This window comes from Ostrinia nubilalis, chromosome 17 (genome assembly GCF_963855985.1).
Source record: "Ostrinia nubilalis chromosome 17, ilOstNubi1.1, whole genome shotgun sequence".
Lineage (NCBI taxonomy): Eukaryota > Metazoa > Arthropoda > Insecta > Lepidoptera > Crambidae > Ostrinia > Ostrinia nubilalis.
The window spans coordinates 8,546,246-8,565,069 of record NC_087104.1 but is presented as its reverse complement, the minus strand read 5'-3'; the positions used below and the strand labels follow the sequence as shown (position 1 = coordinate 8,565,069).

Below are 18,824 nucleotides of genomic sequence, written 5' to 3'. Positions count from 1 at the left end.
GTTAGTAATAAATACTTTCCCTCGCCCTCACGGAGCCTACGCCCTCAATATTCTTCCTTCCTTCAATATTTATTTTACTTCGTCTGTCGCCAACGTCCATACCACGTTGAAAACACCGGTTCTCGTCAGATCACCGAAGTTAAGCAACGTCGGGCGCGGTCAGTACTTGGATGGGTGACCGCCTGGGAACACCGCGTGATGTTGGCTTTTTGTTTCGACATCCTTTTATATTTTTACTATTTATTAAAAAAAAATATTGTTTTGTTTAGTGGTGACGGAGCCTCCGAACGGTTTGAAGCTCAACCTTCGCAACACTTACTTCAAGATGCGGACACATGCTTTGGAAGAGTGTCCTCACCCTGCCTACAAGAAGCTTGTATACGTGCTGGCCTTCTTCCACGCTGTCGTGCAGGTGACGATAGAAAATTATGAGTGGCGTATCAGCGTATGTGCAGTTAACTAACAGCACACCAGACTATACATTTAAGTGTTGCAAAATAGCACCTAATACCTACCTACTTGATGCTACTGTGTTTAGGCTGATGTGCACTGTCGTCCGTGCAATTAGAACTTGTGACGTCACTTATTTATCGTCTCCCATCCTTAAACTATAGGTCTAGCGTATAACAGTCACTGCCTGAGGTATGGGAGCGGCACGGGAGGGTGTTCTTTGTTACGTCAAATGTCAGCGAGACTTCAGCCCCCCTAGACAAGTGGCACTTTTTGATCGAATCGAAAATCTAATCCGTCATAACTATACAAAAAAAAGGTCTTTCGACCATTTTTTGACTAGTTTGCGATTTCAAAATGTACTCTGTCTAATCCCACAGATTTGTATGCTATGTCACGTTATAATGTCAAAATCATCCCTCCCGTGCCACTCCCGTACCTCAGGAACTCACTGAGTTGTGCTAGACCTATAGCTACCGTCATGTGTTAATTAATTAATTATTTATTTGCCTGTCATGTTTGATTCGCCACTCGAGAACTTTTCTGTCCCAACGGCCATCGTCTCTACGAGCTATGTGCCCCGCCCTGGAAGTCGTAGCGTGGGCAGGCCTCCTACTAGGTGGACCGACGATCTGGTAAAGGTCACGGGAAGAGCCTGGATGCGGGCAGCGCAGGACCGTGCATTGTGGAAAACCTTGGAGGAGGCCTTTGTCCAGCAGTGACGTTATTTGGCTGAAACGAACGAACGAACGAACGAACATGTTTGATTGTAATAAATCTCCATCGTTCAAAATATTCCCCTTTCAATCAACAGGAGCGTCGCAAGTACGACAAGATCGGTTGGAACATATCGTACGACTTCAGCGAGTCGGACTTCGTGGTGAGCATGCAGATTCTGCAATGCTACCTGGAGCGCTGCCACGCCGCCAAAGGACCCATACCTTGGTCCACACTCAAGTATCTCTTTGGCGAGGTTAGTGCTTACATTATCAGTGTGCTTTGTGCTTAGTGCGAGTTTGCATAGAAAGTAGTCGCTGGCGAGTGCATCAAAAAATCTATGAAGATTTTAGTTCATGAAAGTATCCGCTAGGAACGCTCGTACTCGTATTACATAATTATGACATTTAATGTAATTTTTACGCAGTGGCTAGCGATAACGTTTGATGTAAACTCGCACTAAGCCCCCTGAACAAGATAAAGGCGATAATATGTAGCTCAACGGCTTCGGTATATTGTGTGGCTAGATTACCGCTTCAATTCGTTCGTAAAAAATACTGCCAAATCTACTATTTTTTCCAAAACTTTCGACAAAATAAAAAAATGGTATCTATGTAAAATGAAGAAAGAAAGAATACAAATGTCATAAAAAAGCAAAAAGCCAACATCACGCGGTGTTCCCAGGCGGTCACCCATCCAAGTACTGACCGCGCCCGACGTTGCTTAACTTCGGTGATCGGACGAGAACCGGTGTTTTCAACGTGGTATGGACGTTGGCGAAAGATCGTGCGAAAACGTCACTTTTTTCACATTATCCTTTGTTAACGGCCGTGCGTGACAATGATGGAGCAAAAAAAACCGGCTGAGTGTGAATCCGACACAACATTAAAAAAGAACCGCCTCATACAATTTACAACAGCTGCAATATAGGTCAATTAATTTATTGGCACGGAGAAGTTTTTTTCTATAATACTTAAACTATAAAACTTGTTGTATTTTAATACGAAAATCACCCTGTTTCGGATTTTCGAGGTTATACACTTGGTAATTTGTTCGTAGGTGATGTATGGCGGCCGTGTGATAGACGACTTCGACCGACGCGTAGTACGGACCTACATGGAGGAGTACATGGGAGAGTTCCTGTTCGACAAGTTCCAGCCCTTCCATTTCTACCGGGACTCGGTTTTCGACTACGTCATCCCGCCGGACGGCGAGAGAGATCAGTACATAGGTAATTACGACATAGGTACTCTATACAAAAATACAGGATGAACATGTCTATATGTACATAAGCGTAATTGACACCACCAGTAACTTTTAAGAGCTATGTAAGTAAATACGATTCTACCTTGAACAGATACGATTGATCGTATTCTACAGTCTACTTAATGGAAACTGACCTAATTGGATGTTTAAATAAACAACTTGAAAAAATCGAACTGCCTAAGGTATGCCTAATTGGGTTAGTATCTGTTATCAGATCAGTAGATCCTTGTGATGTTATCGTCTAATTTTGACTGCTAAACGCCGCGATACTAAGAATCCATCTGACAAACAATAATAAGTACTTACTATGAATTTGCGTTAAATTAACAAATATTGACTTATCAACGTTCGCTGGCGACTGAGTCTTGGAATTTGAGGTCTTTTCGTTTATAATAAATAAGTGACTCTTTCCAGAATTCATCGACGTGCTACCCCTAGCAAACACTCCAGAAGTGTTTGGGCTCCATCCCAATGCAGAGATCGGATACTTCAGCCAGGCCGTGCGCGAGATGTGGGGACACTTGATCGAATTGCAGCCGCAGACAAGTAACGTTCTGGCTCATTTATTTTGGCTATGACTTTCAGGGTGCATGGACTGTTCAGCAGTGAAGTTCCAAGTCTGCTTTGGTTTGACTATTTACTTATCATTGTTAAATTTTTTGGTAGATACTATCTGGTGAAGGTCGCGGGAAGTACTTGGATGCGGGCAGCGGATGCCCGGTCGTCGTGGATATCCTTGGGAGAGGCCATTGTCCAGCAATTAACGTATTTGGCTGAAACAAACGAAATATTTTTTGAGATGTTCTAAGTATCTTACTTACTTTTGGTCTCAAGCAAAGAACCCATGATTGACATAATGATATTGCAATTTGCTACGGCCACAGTTTCGGTCAATGACAAAAACTAGAGACAGAACAAAAACCTTAAATTATGCCGTAATCAGTTTGATTCGGATTATAAGAACAAATTATTATTTTTATTTACTTTTTCATGCTGCTTTAGTCACCAAAGAGGAGGGTAAGTAAACAAATGGGATAATACACTAAAAATACTATTTAAAATTTATCTTTTATTAATAATGTCTTGACATTTTGTTCATGCTGCTTAGTTCGCGTGGTAATTGGTAAGTTGCTATTATATTTATTTACGAACAGGTTTTAGACTTGACTTAGCTATTAAACAATGGAAATAATGGCATATTTATGTCTTGTTATGATTAGCGTGTTTTCATACCGCAAATACGATACGACTAACGTGGTAGGGACAAAACAATTTCAACATGTTTCAAATATTTGCCATTATGTTTCCTTCGACCTCACTTATTCATATTATGTCATACATAAGGTCGAAAATTATTTTCACTGTGTTGTGGTATAAAGTTGTATAAGGACCACAACAGCCATGCTACTTTTAGCATCACTATATCAGTGATTTTACGAAAAAAGTAAATCGATGCAGCATTTTCGCGAATTCATGCGTTGTACCGGATTGCGTTATCTGCTGTCGCTGAGTCGAACTTCCGAAAAGAAATTCAATGCCCGTGTTTGGTGATTTTAAATGTGCGGTGTAAAATGTGAGGTGTCGCCGCATTCAGCTACTAAAAAGCGGCTAAATCGTCAATCGCCGATGCTAAAAGTAGCACGTGTCAGTAGCCTTCATTAAATCTTCCTGCGTGCAGTTGTTTGGGTACGCAGGACACAACATCATGTGCTTCATCGACTGGGAAACAAAACCACACTTGCACTCCAAGTTTGAGCCATCCAAGAATCCCCATGTACGGGGTTGCCGTATATATGATTTGATAGGGTTGATTTGGAATGATAGAAGTGTTTGTGAGGTAAAAATAACTTGTATTCTAAACTGATACGCTAGATATGGATTTTGATGGTAAGGTGAGAACGCGCGACTTAATGGTATGATGTATGCGAACGAACTGAAGTGATTTGTACAAAAAGTAATTGACGCGTATTTACAAAGTAGGTCAAAATATTGATGATGCGGCGTAATGTACGTGCTTGCCCGTACATATTCCCGGGCGAGAAAGATGAGGTTAGTAGGAATAATGAGATGCTGATATGATTACAAGGGTGAAACAATTTGTTGCTTATGCTAATTATGCTATGTGTTTTCCAGTGTTAGTGTTGTAATGAATTACAAAGTGATTGACAATTTTACTCCTATACTATACTAATTTTTGCGCTCATCCGAAATACTGAACACGGACCGAAGCACTACAGGGGACGAGCACTTGTTTTGTTTTAACACTCGCGCACTTGTATTAGGAACTTCGCGCACTACACTATAAACATCATTAGACGCACTACACTGAACACTTTGCACACTGTCTCGCGGAGCTGGGAGCGGCGCAGGCGCCGCCACTGGGGCCGGCGCGGCGCTCGCTCCCGCGCGCCTGCAGCGCCGCCACGCCCACACGACGCCGGCGACTCCGATGATGCCGACCAATATGTATATGGCCGCATAGTGATGAACGTCATGAAAGGATACTCCGTCATACAAAGCTGGACTTTCTTTCATGGTTTTTATGCTTTCTTCGATCTTCTGAAGTTTCATATTGTGATCTATCTGATCTGATTGATTGGTAGATATAATAATGTGTGGTATTGAGACATTGATCAGATGATTTATTGGTGAAATATCTGGTGAATCAATTTTAGAGTGTATACTAATTTTGCTGACATCTTGCCTATGTGAGTAGACAAAGAAGTCAGCTGATTTGATAGTACAACCTCGGTCGACATTAAAGAATCCCGAGTGAGTCATTTGTATCGCTGAAACTTGATCGTCGCATAGGAGCTTTAATAAGCACTGTTCGCAGCAAAAATATAAATATGAATTGATTTTATTCAGCTGTTCCCATCTGTTGGTGCATGGACTTGTGATTGTTTTGCAGTGTTTTGTTGTAAGCAAACGTTCACAAAAGTTTTGATCATCGGTAATGTGAAATATTGGTCTCTTGATGTGACATAGCATCGTTTGGGAGTTCCTTTGCAAGCAGGACTTTAACTCTTGATCAGTCACGGTAAAAAACGCATCTTTATTCAAGTTGATAGCGACGTAATTTGCTATCGGTACTACGACCGCTACTTGATTACTTGTTGTTAAGTGAGGAATAGGTATGATTTTTAAAACTTCGTATAAATCGCCACTGACTAGAGGGATTTTTATTTCAAATATGATGTAATTGTTTGTGATCCTTGCTCTGACTTTTAAGAGGTTGTAAATCTCTGATAGGTCTCCAAAGTTGTTGATAGGTATAGACAGATCCTTCGGAAGCTGTCCGGCGATTACGCTGAGTTCCTGTCTCAACTGGTCTGGTGGAAGCAGATGAAAATTGAATTTTCCATTGTAGATATTGGTGATAGTATCTAGTAAGGTCTGCTGAATGTCCTTTAAACGGAATAAGATGTTATTGGCCATTATAGAAGTTGTTATAAATTCATTGATGATAGAAACATTTTGGATTTCGTTCTTGATCTGATTTACTGATTGTTCTATAGCGTTGAATTTCTTGTTAATTAATTTGTGATTTTGGTCAATGATGCTTTCTGTTCGTTTCAGTAGATTGAACTCCGCCTCGACTACTGAAGTCTGATTTTTCCAAAGTGCTGCCAAATGTTTTTGATTTTTTCTGATAAGGTCAATGTCTTGTTCGTATTTTTCTGCAAAATTTTGATCTAAGACTCCAAAAAGGGTATTTGCAATAGAGCCAACACCGTCAATTAGACCACGTCGTCGTCGATGTCCTGTGGGTTCATTGATGTTGTGGTTGTGACTCATTAATATGTTATTATAATGTTGCAGTTCAGTCACCTCATGACGAAACTGTAATACGATCCCATAACAGTATGCTTGAATAGGGATCCTTGAACATAAATCTTCTAGGTACTTCATGTATTTTGCTAGCGCTTCATTTCCATCTTGATAAGGTTGTGTGTCATAGTAGACGATGAGGCGCCAGTCGTCTCGTATCAAATTGACGTTTGAAATGTGATCGAAGAATAAACTGTTGTTATTAGGTAATGAAGTTATATTGTATGAACAGCTGATCGGCGAAACGAAAAACAAAAGTAGCATTAATGATAAGTACATTGTCGTAAAAAATGACTTCTTTTTGCATGATGTAGGTGATTTCTCTACTTGTTCTGTTTCTTGTTTCTCTGTTTTAGAGATTTGTTTTTCCTCTTGATGTACTGGTAAGATGGATAGTTTGATTATGGGCCGCTTGATGAACCCATTTTTTGTTTTAAGGGTGACGACTCTTGTATAGCCGTCCGCTCCAGGGTGTAGCTGTACAACACGACCTAAAGCCCACTTTCCTGCTGGTAAGTTGTCATCTTTGATTATAACGACATCGTTCAAATGAATGTTAGTTTCTGGCTGTCTCCATTTACTCCTTGTTGAGAGTTGAGTAAGATACTCACTGCGCCAGCGGCTCCAGATGTCATTGAATATCTTTTGTGTGAGATGCCATCTTGTTCGCAAGTCTGTTTCAGTATCATATATGATTAAAGAAGGTCCACTAGATAAGAAATGAGAAGGTGTCAAATAATCTAGTTCGTCTGGATCTTCTGTGAGTGGACAGAGAGGGCGAGAATTAAGGCAGCCTTCTAATTGAGTGAGAATAGTGGTAAATTCTTCGAATGTCAGCTTCTGCTCGCCGATCACTCGCTTCATGTGGTATTTTAGGCTTTTTACTGCGGCTTCCCATAGACCACCTGCGGATGGCCAAGACGGCGCGTTAAAATGCCATTCTATGCCCATATTAGCTACCTCTGTCATGAATTCTTGATTGAAGGAGCTTTGTAGCTGTGCTAATTCTTGCTGTAGAATGTTGTTAGCTCCTATGAAGTTGGTACCTTGGTCGCTGTAGATGTGACCTGGAACTCCTCTCCGGGCCGTCATTCTGCGTAATGCTGCAAGGAATGCGGAAGCTGTTAAATCTGAGACCAGCTCCAGGTGTACAGCCTTGGTGGACATGCAAACAAAAACTGCTACATATCCTTTGGTGGTTTTGATCCCACGACCCTTACTTGCTTTAATAGCTACATGACCTGTGTAGTCTACTCCGCAGTGATAGAAAGGGCGTGAAGGATTTGTTCTTGATGAAGGTAAGTCACCCATGAGTTGATGTTGTTGACTAGGACTATGCTTCCTGCACTTGACACATAGTCGTAAACGTTTTTTAGTGGCATTGTTTCCGCCAAGGAGCCAATACCTTTGACGTATGAAGGCCGTAGTCAGGCGGGCCCCACCATGGAATGTGGATTCATGCGCTTGATCTATGATAAGATCTGCCAGTCTGGTACGGCTTGGTATGATAGCCGGATGCTTCATCTCAGAATTCATGTTTGCAGTTCTGAGTCGACCACCGACGCGTAATATGTTGTTTTCGTCTAACGTAGGATATAAATTATATATTTTGCTTTTCTTGTTTACACTTTGGTTGTTAGATAAATTGATTATTTCCTCAGGAAATTCTTTGTGCTGTATATGTTTTACTATTAGTAGTCTTGCTTCGCTTAACTCCTTTGATGTTAAATATTTCTGCTTCTGTTCTTTGCTTTTTAATCTCAGTATCCATGCTAATATTCTTGTTGCTTTTGTTAATGAGCTTTGCTTCTCTAACATCTGTTCTATGATCTCACTTCCTGTTGATATTTGTGTTACATTAACTTGTTTGGTTTGTTTCAGGTCCTGATTAGTGATATATGATTGCTTCTCTTCATCTTTTGGTTTGTAGGTATTTATTGATTTAAGCCACGTAGGGCCTTGCCACCACAGAGAGTGATCCTTGAGCTGTGATGGGGTCAGGCCTCTGCTGGCGCAGTCGGCAGGGTTCTCCTCTGATTTGATATATTGCCAACAACTGGGGTCCATCGACGACACGACTTGTTTAACTCGGTTGGCAACAAAAGGTTTCCATCTATCTGCGTCACCATTGAGCCAACCTAGTACTACCATGGAATCGACCCAGCCATAGACGGTGATGACGTGATTACTTAGGCATTCTTTGACTTTATTAGTCAGTTTTGATAGTAATACTGCCCCACAAAGCTCTAAACGAGGCAGTGACGTAGTTTTGTTGAGTGGGACTAATTTTGTTTTCCCCGCAACTAATGTTACTGATGATTCATTGTTTGGTTTTATTATTTTACAATAAATGACGCATGCGTAAGCTTTCTTGCTTGCGTCACAAAAACCATGTAGTTCAATGTGATCTCTGAATTTCGTTTGCAGCCACCGCGGTATTTGGTATTGGTTGATGACGTCTATTTCTGATTTGATCTTTATCCACTTTTCGCTGATATCTGATGATACTGATTCGTCCCACTCAACATTCGCCTTCCATACATCTTGAAATAGTATTTTCAGCTTGATTGTGAGGGGCGCGAGCCAGCCTAAGGGATCAAATATCTTTGATATGTCTGACAACAGTGATCTCTTAGTAATTTTTGATGCCGATATGGGAATCTGTGATTGAAAGATGAAATGGTCTTGTTCGGGATTCCATCCGAGCCCTAAAGTTTTTGTGGATTCTGCTTGTTTAAAGTCAAAATCTTGAGGTTTCTGGTCAGCATGTACACCTTCCAGAAGTTCAGGTGCATTGGACTTCCATTTTCGTAGATGGAATCCTCCTGATTTTAAAAGATTGATCATATCGTTTTGCAATTGCTTAGCTGCTTCTAGCGAATGTGAACCATGGATTAGGTCATCCATGTAGAAGGACTCCTCGAGGACGCTTGGAGCTGAACTATTTTGAAAGTTCGGCCTTTCATCCTGAGCCAACTGTTTAAGCGTCATCATGGCAAGAAATGGCGCTGCTTTCGTCCCGTAAGTAACAGTGGATAGTTTGTACTCCCTAAGCTGATCTGTAGGATGATCACGCCACATGATCCTCTGCAAGTCTTGGTCTTTTTCACTCAGCCATATTTGTCTAAACATCTTTTCGAGATCAGCTGTAAACGCGAAACGATGTTGTCTCCACTTGATGATGAGGTTCTGAATGTCCTGTTGGAGATTTGGTCCTCGGCACATTACGTCATTCAAACTTAGTCCTGATGATGTTTTATTGGAGGCATTGAATACAACTCGTAATTTTGTTGTAGTCGATTGTTCGCGTATGACGCAATGGTGAGGTAAATGACATGTAAGGCGAGGAATGTTGTCGTCAGCAGGTATCATGTGTCCGAGCGAAATGTACTCGTTTATGAATAACTTATATTCTTGATCGATATTTTTGTCTTTTGATAACTTTTGTTCTAATCTGTAAAATTGCGCTATGGCTTTTGATCTTGAATGCCCTAATTTCTCCTGATAATTTGGTTTCAATGGTAAACAAACTTCGTATCTTCCGTCTTCCCTTCTTTGTGTGGTTGACTGATAGAAGTCGATGCATTGCTGATCTTCGGAGGATAGGTCTGATTGTTCAGCTACCTCCTCTATCTCCCAAAACTTCTGAATTTCATCTATGTTCTGTAGAACGACGTTGCATTGAAAAGTTTTTGCGTTGCCGCTCAGAATCCACCCGAGCTGTGTCTGTTGAGCTGTCGGGAGGGATGAACTTGCTCTGCAGATACCATCCATTAGGATAGTTGAGTATACGTCGGCACCTAGCAAAATATCTACCGGCCGGCTTAAATGGAATTCAGGGTCGGCCAGTCTTATATGATGTAGGTACGACCAATCTGGTTTGGTGAATGTTTGATTTGGTAAGTGTTTGATAAGTTGTTTCATTATAAGAGCATCAGTTTCAAATGTAAAGTCACTGACCATTGATGAACACCTTACACTGATGACACCCTTGCAGTTGCTCTCCTTGTCTCCTATACCTGAAACGATTCCCTTGCATCTCGTTCTAGGTAATTTAAGGAGCTGGGCTGCATGTTCTGTTATTAAAGATGTTTGTGAGCCTTGGTCTAGTAAGGCTCGCATGATGTGATCTGTACCGTCATTGGCTTGTATTTTGATCAATGCAGTTGGAAGTAGAACTTGGACGGGTTCATTAACCCATGCATGTGTCGCTTGCGAGCTGTCGCCGACTTGAATTCCAGCGTTAGCACTTTTGCTGGCGTTTCCCCCTCGCGCGCCCGCAGCCCCCGTTCCGGTGTCTGTTGTCGAGCGTGGCGATTGCGAAAACGCGGCATGTAGCAAGCTATTGTGGTCTTTATTGCACTCGCGGCAAACATAATCTGATAAACATGGTTTTCCATGGTGTCCATTGAGGCAATTCGGACACAGGTTTAATCTGTTTACGGTCTTGAGTCTATTATAGGGTGGCATTTCTAAAAATTTTGGACAGAAAAAAATGCCGTGTTCGTTATTGCACAACGAACACTTGGTGTTTTTTGATGACACTACTTTAGTGTTGTATGTAGGTTGCGGAATTATTTTGGTGTTTGTAGAAAATGAATGTTTGAATTGATTATTACTTTGATACTTTGACCCCTGATTTGATGCTTGATTTTTTGGTATGACGTTATCTTGTTTTCTACGCGCTGATTCCAGTATGGTAAATTTGGTTTCTAAGAAATGTAATAATTCCTCAAGTGTTGGTAGCTCTCTAGGGTCGTTTACAGACTCCACGTAATCTGTATATGATTGGGTATCCAATTTTTGTGTTAAAATATGCACAAGAAGAGGATCCCACGAGCTGATGTCAATTCCCAAATTTTTTATGGCGTTGAGACATTCCAGAGTATTATCGTGAATACGTTTAAGATGCGCTGCTGTTTGTTGATGCGCAACCGGGATGTTCATTAGTATATTTACATGAGATGTAAATATAAGTTTTTTATTGTTGTATCTCTGATTGAGAATGTCCCAACAGACGGTGTAGTTGTCAGAACTGACGTGTAAGTGTTGGATTAGCTTTTCGGCTTCTCCTTTCACTTTTGTTTTTAGATACTGCATCTTTTGCGCGGCTGACATTGAAGGATTGTTGTGGATCGTTTCAGTAAAAAGGTCTTTGAAAGAGACCCAGTTTAGGTAGCTTCCACTGAAAGATGGTACTTCTAATCTTGGAGTGGATTTTTCTTGATGTGCTACAGACCACATTTTTTTGTTTATGGCCTTTTTGATGTTGTCGTATTCTTGTTCATAATACGCAAAGGCTTCCTCATACTGCTTGTTTGACCCGTTAAGTTCGCTATCTAACTCCCAATGTAGAGCGTCAATAACGCCCCAACGAGTGTTGAGAATGCGTAGTAGATCCTCAAACTCCCACTTTTCTGTTATTGATGCTATGTTTATTTTGTTTATAGTTCGTTGAAGTGCTTTAAAATTGCTCTGCTGTTTCTTTAACACCTCTTCTGTTCTACTTGATGCAGAAGAGGATGTTTTGGTAGCGGTTTTGAGACTGATGTGTGACTCACTCGGATCAGGAGCCACAAATGTTGGAGGTTTTAATAATGGTGTCTCAGGTCGAGAGACGACAGGAGACTCTTTTGATGTCTGATAGTTCTGGATTCCAGCTCTAATGATATCGAATCTCTCTTTTTCTTGTACATACTCTTGATCTATTTGATTTCTACTTGATTCATCTAAATCTAGCTGTGATAACATTCTGTAGTTTTTGTCATACTCGAACCAATAACTGTCCAGAGTATCCAATCTACGCTTGATATATCCTGCATTTTTTCTATCTGACCCGTCTTTTTTGAAATTGGAATACACGTTTTCAATAGCTGATGATAGTTGTTGTAGAGTAGTGAGAATATCGCTGATGGAAGACATTGTTGGTCGATAGATGTAAGTAATAAAGGACTGATCTTACTTGGATTGAAGATACTGCCCGTTGTTTCTGGTATGCCGATGCTGATGCGGCTGGTGTGGCAGTGGAGATGCTGATGCTCCTCCTGCCGTTGTAGCTATGCGGACGCTGCTTGTTACGTCACGCACGGCCGTTGATCGCCTCGGGACGCCGAAATTTGATTGCCGGGTACCGAGTAGGCTGTGCTTGATTGCACAGTATTGATGGTGTTGATCTGCTGCACACTTGATAGCGCAGTGATGAAGTTTTGGACACGTGATAGGCCGCACACGGAAACTCACTGACACGTATTCAAGTCACTGAAGAACGCGTTAGAGGTCCCGCCACGGTGGCTCGAAGGACCAATGTACGGGGTTGCCGTATATATGATTTGATAGGGTTGATTTGGAATGATAGAAGTGTTTGTGAGGTAAAAATAACTTGTATTCTAAACTGATACGCTAGATATGGATTTTGATGGTAAGGTGAGAACGCGCGACTTAATGGTATGATGTATGCGAACGAACTGAAGTGATTTGTACAAAAAGTAATTGACGCGTATTTACAAAGTAGGTCAAAATATTGATGATGCGGCGTAATGTACGTGCTTGCCCGTACACCCCACTTGTATAGATTGTCCTTACTACGGCCGACCTGCGTCCGAATTTAATGAAGGCTACTGACAACGCCACTCTTGTGGCGAAGTTTTGGGCTGACACTGTGTAGGTTTTTGTCGACACGACAAGAAATAGAAAGTATAACGTATGCTGTGACTCTAAAAATGTTGTTCCGTACGACAGGCGACTCGGGCGGCGCGATGAGCCGCGAGGACTTCATCGACATGATCGCGGTGGACGTGCTGGGCAAGCTGCCGCCGCTGTTCGAGATCTGGCGCGTGCGCAAGCAGTTCGAGATTAACATCACGCCCACGCTCGTCGTGCTGCTGCAGGAGCTTGAGAGGTAAGAGACACTTATTTTCTCATATTGAAAGAAAGATACATTTATTACAATGGACATCACACAAATACAGGCAATTACATAGACATGACACTGGTACATAATAATGGAAGAATAAAAATAAAAACAAGAGTAAACTGAGCAGTGCCACCCATTCACAATCAAGATGCCCACTGCAACGGGACCCCACTCAGCATATGCCGTGGCCCACGGCAGCTAGATAGATATCTAGATCGTCTAGCCAACGCATCCTGATATCAGAAATAATGCGAATATCAGATGATATTCGCATTATTTCGCATAAATCTGCCCTTTTGCTGCCTTTTACGACCATGATTCTGCCTGTGTCCTATGCTGTAACTTGGACGTATACTTAGTTATCTGATCTCATAACTCGGGACTGGAGTGATATGACATTTACATAAACTTACTTGCTACGATAGCCGTAAGATTTAAAATAAATTTGAATATTATAACGCGGCGATAGGGTTAATGCTCGCACTCAAGTTTGGCGGGCGTTCGTTTTAAAAACACGCGGGGCTCGCGCGCTCTGTCGGCGCTCTTCGCCAACGATCGTCGTCGAATTTTCTAGACTCGTGCTTAACGCCAGTCCGCCCAAGGCCGCGACGCGCGCGCAAATCTCTTTATGTTTAGACCGAAAAATCATTGTTTGCTACTGATTTCAAGTGTATTGATGTTATATAAGGTGTTATTTTTTATACTGATCATACTTTACCAACGCATCTAATAAAATCATACAAATACAAACCAAGTGTTTTTAAAAAAAAATTCAGGCTAGTTTTTGTCTTTACTTTTCCTAACAAAAAAAAGATATTATTTTTACAACCATCCTGTCTTCACTCACTGCCTCTCTCTCTTTCTTTACTCATTTCATTCATACGAGTACGAACAATGGGCGCGCGCGTTCATTCAACGTTCACACACATAAAGGTTAGATTACACTAAACCTACGTTACCAAAAATTATCACTCGTGAGTATGTACGATGTTACGTCATGTTAATAGGTACTACGCGCTGGGAGAAATTAAATCTAGCCACATAGGTAGGTAAATAAGTGTAGGTATTTTCATTAGTGTAATAGCGGGGGACTTTAACGAACCGAGGCGAATCATCCGCGTTAAACTAGAAATTTAGAAAAGGATAGAAATTGGAATTCAATATCTACGGTTTCGTAATGCCTACGCAATTTATTTAGAGACGTAATAAAAAATTGATAGGTAGGTACATACCTATCACTACTTCGCTTCGCGTCAGTGGAAATGCACCCTAATATTGAATATGATTATGTGTTGTAAATAAAACTCACTGATCAATTTTCCTGGTTTTAATTCCTAAATTATGATTTGCCATCACACTTTAGATTCATTGATTTTACTTATTCACACATTTACCTATTTTGAATGTTGTTATTTAAAGTTCCTAGGTTATTATTACACTAATCACAATACATTTTGAATGTCAAGCCTTTGTTGAATGTTCACGTAAACACTGTCTTGCACTGTCTAATCTAGCCACGATCGAATTGAAATAATGCTTCCGGGCTGCACACTTGCTTGCTGTTCACTAGACACCACGTCGGATGTTGTATTCACAATTCGCGCACTAACTTTTTTACGGAAAAAGTCCCTTTCGCGTAAACAAGCACTCATCTGTCCAAATCACACTGTAGGTATGTACCTAGGTAGACTTCGCAATAACCATCGATAGAACTCGGTCCCGGTCGTGGCCCTCTGGCAACAACTCCTTGATAAGGCATTCCGTATTTTTACGCAAAAGCCGCCGTCTGCGGCGCTCGCATCTGGTTACCGCCAGCACTGTGCCGGTGATTGAAATTGAAATCCAGAACTTCGTCCTCGAAGCGCACGGGATCTCGTCAAGTCAGGATACGGCTGCGCTCCCTGAAGCGCTACGCGGCTCCAAACAAGCAAGGTGTGAAGGTTTTCGACTCGTTAATGTTTCTCGTCGGCCAGTTAGTGTGCCCGAAACATAATTTCACCTGCGTTTTGTTATTTATCAAGCGCGGCATTGTAATAACTCGCACACACACACTGCAATACGTTTGGGCACAACATTGGACTGACTGGGACGATTGTTTATGTTGTGGCGCTCCCGCATGCCGATCGGCGACTCGGCGCGGGCTGTGGGCGCGGAGCGACTGGCTGGCATATCAATATGGCCGACTCACGCGGCGCGGCACGTGGCAGCGGTCGTTGCCCTCGGCCGGCTACTACGATAGTGCGTAAACGAATACTCTGCGCGCTCAAAGGATGATTTATTTTTTATTTTTTTCGAAACATTCTTTGTCGTTTTACTCGAAAACTAGCCTGAATTTTTTTTTAAAAACACTTGGGTTGTATTTGTATGATTTTATTAGATGCGTTGGTAAAGTATGATCAGTATAAAAAATAACACCTTATATTTCGTTTATGTGGAAGACAATATACGTTTCTGTGCCTTTGAATCGTGTCTTGGACTATCATTTCACGACCCCGAGTACCAAAGAACTAACTTTACAGTGGCGCCCAACTCGCGGGGCACGATCACCGGCACAAGTACCTACAAACTGCGAAAGCCTTCGAACACACTTGCTTGGGAGAGATTTACATCATGCCGCCAAAAAGGAACGTCGCGAGAACCGCGAAGAACGAGGGGTCGGACTCCGACACGGACCACAACACCGACCACGAAATGGACAGGACGGTGGTGTCCTCGCCGAATGTTACAATGTCAGAGGAAATGCTGCAAAACTTGGTCTCCAGCATCACTCGGAGCCAAATGGAAGCGAGCCGCGTACTCATCGACAGCATCCTGTCAAGTAACAGAGGTCATCCGTGTGCTTCATCACCACGCCCCGACACTCCAGGCCACACACAGCGCCCCGGCAATTTCTCAAAGTGCACGGCGCGTTTCGATGGAACGTCTAAAAATGCCGACGAGTTAGAAGCCTTCATCGATGCCATCGAGGTGTTCCGGGAGTGCACGAACGTCAGCGACGAGCACGCCCTGCGGGGACTACCTATGCTGTTGGCCGGCGACGCCGCCGTGTGGTGGCAGGGCGTGAAGGCGTCGGTGTCATCTTGGACCGAAGCCCTACAACGGCTTCGAGGGATGTACGGCGTGCCACGACCCGGCTACAAGATACTACGGGACATTTTCGCGTGTGATCAAAGTAGTGACCGAGCCGATGTTTTTATTTGTAAAGTGCGCGCGCTAATAATGAAATTACCGTACACAGTGCCGGAAGATATGAAAATAGACATCGTATACGGATTATTGGACCGTAAGATTAGGAAACGTGTGTCTCGCGATACTGTGGACGGGCTGGAGCAACTTATCAGCAAGGTCAGGTTGGTAGAGGAGTCGCTGGCAGAGGTGAGTTCTCTCAATACTAATAATAGCGCGAGCCCTATTAACCCTTCGAGTGCGCGATGCCGCTCGTCGAACGCGGGCCCGAGCGTTAACCCATCGCGCGCCACGAATGACCCCCCTAGCTCTGTTAAACTTCGCGATAATTCTGGTTTTAATTCGAGTAATACATTTACATCCGATAACCCGCGTAATTTAAATTCAAAACACAGTGATAGTGAAGGGAAAAAACGTATCCGACCTAGGTGTGCTTATTGTAAATTATTCGGACATTCTATTGACGACTGCCGTAATAAAGCAAACAAAAGCGGTGATAGTTCACAAAACTCACGTGATAGTAATACCCCCCTACGTTGCTACGGATGCGGTCAGCTGGGAGTGGTGAGGTCGAAGTGCGACAACTGTAAAACCGTACCCAGTTCGAGCGGGAAACCGGATTTTTGTACCGCTAACGTCACCGATAGCGAAGATCCGAGGCCCATTGTTGAAATTCAGGTTGTGAAACGAACCGGGTTGGCTATACTTGACACGGGGGCCACCCACTCAATCGCTAGCCCCGCACTCTATAATTTATTACTGGAAGCTGGTACTGAATTTAGACAAGCTGTTCGTACTATTGGACTTGCTGATGGATCGCAGCAGGTACATACCATCCTCGAGGGTGATGTCGACGTTACCCTGAATAACCGTGTGATACCTACCACGTTTATGGTGCTACAGGATGCACAGACCAGGACATTGTTAGGTAGAGATTTCATCACTAGGGCCAGTATCCTGCTGGATCTACCGCAGAGCAGCTGGTCCTTCAATGATGACCCTCATCGGTGGTACCCGTTCATCACCAGGTTTGAGTCACCTACCTCTACAAATACGCACCTGATGAAAGTAGACGTAGCAAGTTTGGTGCTCAGGAGCGACGAAGGGACGCAGCTGTCAGCAGATCAGAGGACGCAGATGAACGCCTTCCTAGTACAAAACGCTGATCGCTTCGCGAAGGAGGGTCCCCCTACGGAGTACGCCACGCATCGTCTGAAGATCGACGCGCACCAGGAGCCCATCGCGTCACCGCCTTACAGATTGTCACCCGGTAAGAAGGCCATACTAGAGAAGGAATTGCAGAAGTTGCTGGATGCTGACGTGATCGAGGAGTGTGATTCTCCGTGGGCTGCAAACGTAGTCCTCGTGACAAAGAAAGACGGAGGAGTTCGACTGTGTGTCGACTACAGGAAGTTAAACGCGGTGACCGAGCCTGATCGCTATCCACTCCCGAGGATAGAAGACGTTCTCCACGCAGCTAAGAACACCAGCTTTATGACGACCTGCGACCTCCGATCTGGGTATTTCCAGGTCAGCGTGGAACCTGAAGACAGGGACAAGACAGCTTTCGTGAGCCCCTTAGGATGTTTTAGGTTTAAAAGGATGCCCATGGGTTTGAGGAACTCTGGGGCCACTTTTCAACGCCTTATGGACCGATTCAAGTCTGGGGAGGAACTTGCAGGTGTCTGCTTGCTGACGTACCTCGACGACGTCATTGTTCTGTCAGAAACATTTTCCCAACACCTGGAAGACCTGCATGCCGTTTTTGACAGGCTCGCGATGTATAACCTACGCATAAATCGCGAGAAGAGTTGTTTTGTCCGTGAGTCAGTCAAATTCTTAGGACACGTGATTGTACCCGGTGGAGTGAAAGTGGACCCTGACAAGACATCAGCTGTCGCCAACATGTCCCCACCGACGAATACTAAGCAGTTGAAGACCTTTCTGCAGACGTCTAGCTGGTTCCGTCGGTTCATACCCAATTACGCCGAGATTGCTCGGCCGCTAACGGAGCTCCTCAAAAAGGACAGCAAATGGGTATGGGAATCAAGACAACAGGACGCATTCAATCGCATCAAACAGCTGCTGGTCTCCGCTCCCATATTACGTCAGGCCGACGAGTCCAAGCCATTCTCACTCAGGACCGACAGTAGTGGCTACTGTCTCGGAGCAGTGTTGATGCAGGGGGAGGGTCCCGACGAACGTCCTGTTGAGTACGCCAGCCGCTTGCTCAATAGCGCAGAGAGAAACTATAACACGACGGAGAGGGAAGCTCTGGCGGTAGTATGGGCCGTGTCAAAATTCCGCGGGTACATCGAAGGATCAGAGGTGGTGGTCAAGAGTGATCATCAACCATTGCGATGGCTTATGACCGTGAAGTCTCCGAGTGGTCGATTGGCAAGGTGGGCCCTTACTCTACAGGAGTATAATCTACGCGTGGAGTATACCCCTGGGAAATCGA

The 18,824-nt window shown here is 43.3% G+C and overlaps 1 protein-coding gene and 2 non-coding genes across 3 annotated transcripts in view; 2 read left to right on the top strand and 1 right to left on the bottom strand.

The window, feature by feature from the left end:
* LOC135080243 (dynein axonemal heavy chain 10) overlaps positions 1-18,824 on the top strand; it is a 120,870-nt gene that overhangs the window by 82,425 nt on the left and 19,621 nt on the right. Inside the window, exons 86-90 of the mRNA XM_063974927.1 lie at positions 270-412; positions 1,265-1,423; positions 2,227-2,398; positions 2,848-2,979; positions 13,003-13,162. Of these exons, the coding sequence (XP_063830997.1) occupies positions 270-412; positions 1,265-1,423; positions 2,227-2,398; positions 2,848-2,979; positions 13,003-13,162 (766 nt within the window). The remainder of the gene's footprint in view (positions 1-269; positions 413-1,264; positions 1,424-2,226; positions 2,399-2,847; positions 2,980-13,002; positions 13,163-18,824) is intronic.
* On the top strand, positions 89-207 carry LOC135080298 (5S ribosomal RNA). The gene has a single exon (XR_010258964.1). It is a non-coding gene; the product is annotated as a 5S ribosomal RNA (ribosomal RNA).
* Positions 1,827-1,945, bottom strand: LOC135080292 (5S ribosomal RNA). The gene has a single exon (XR_010258958.1). It is a non-coding gene; the product is annotated as a 5S ribosomal RNA (ribosomal RNA).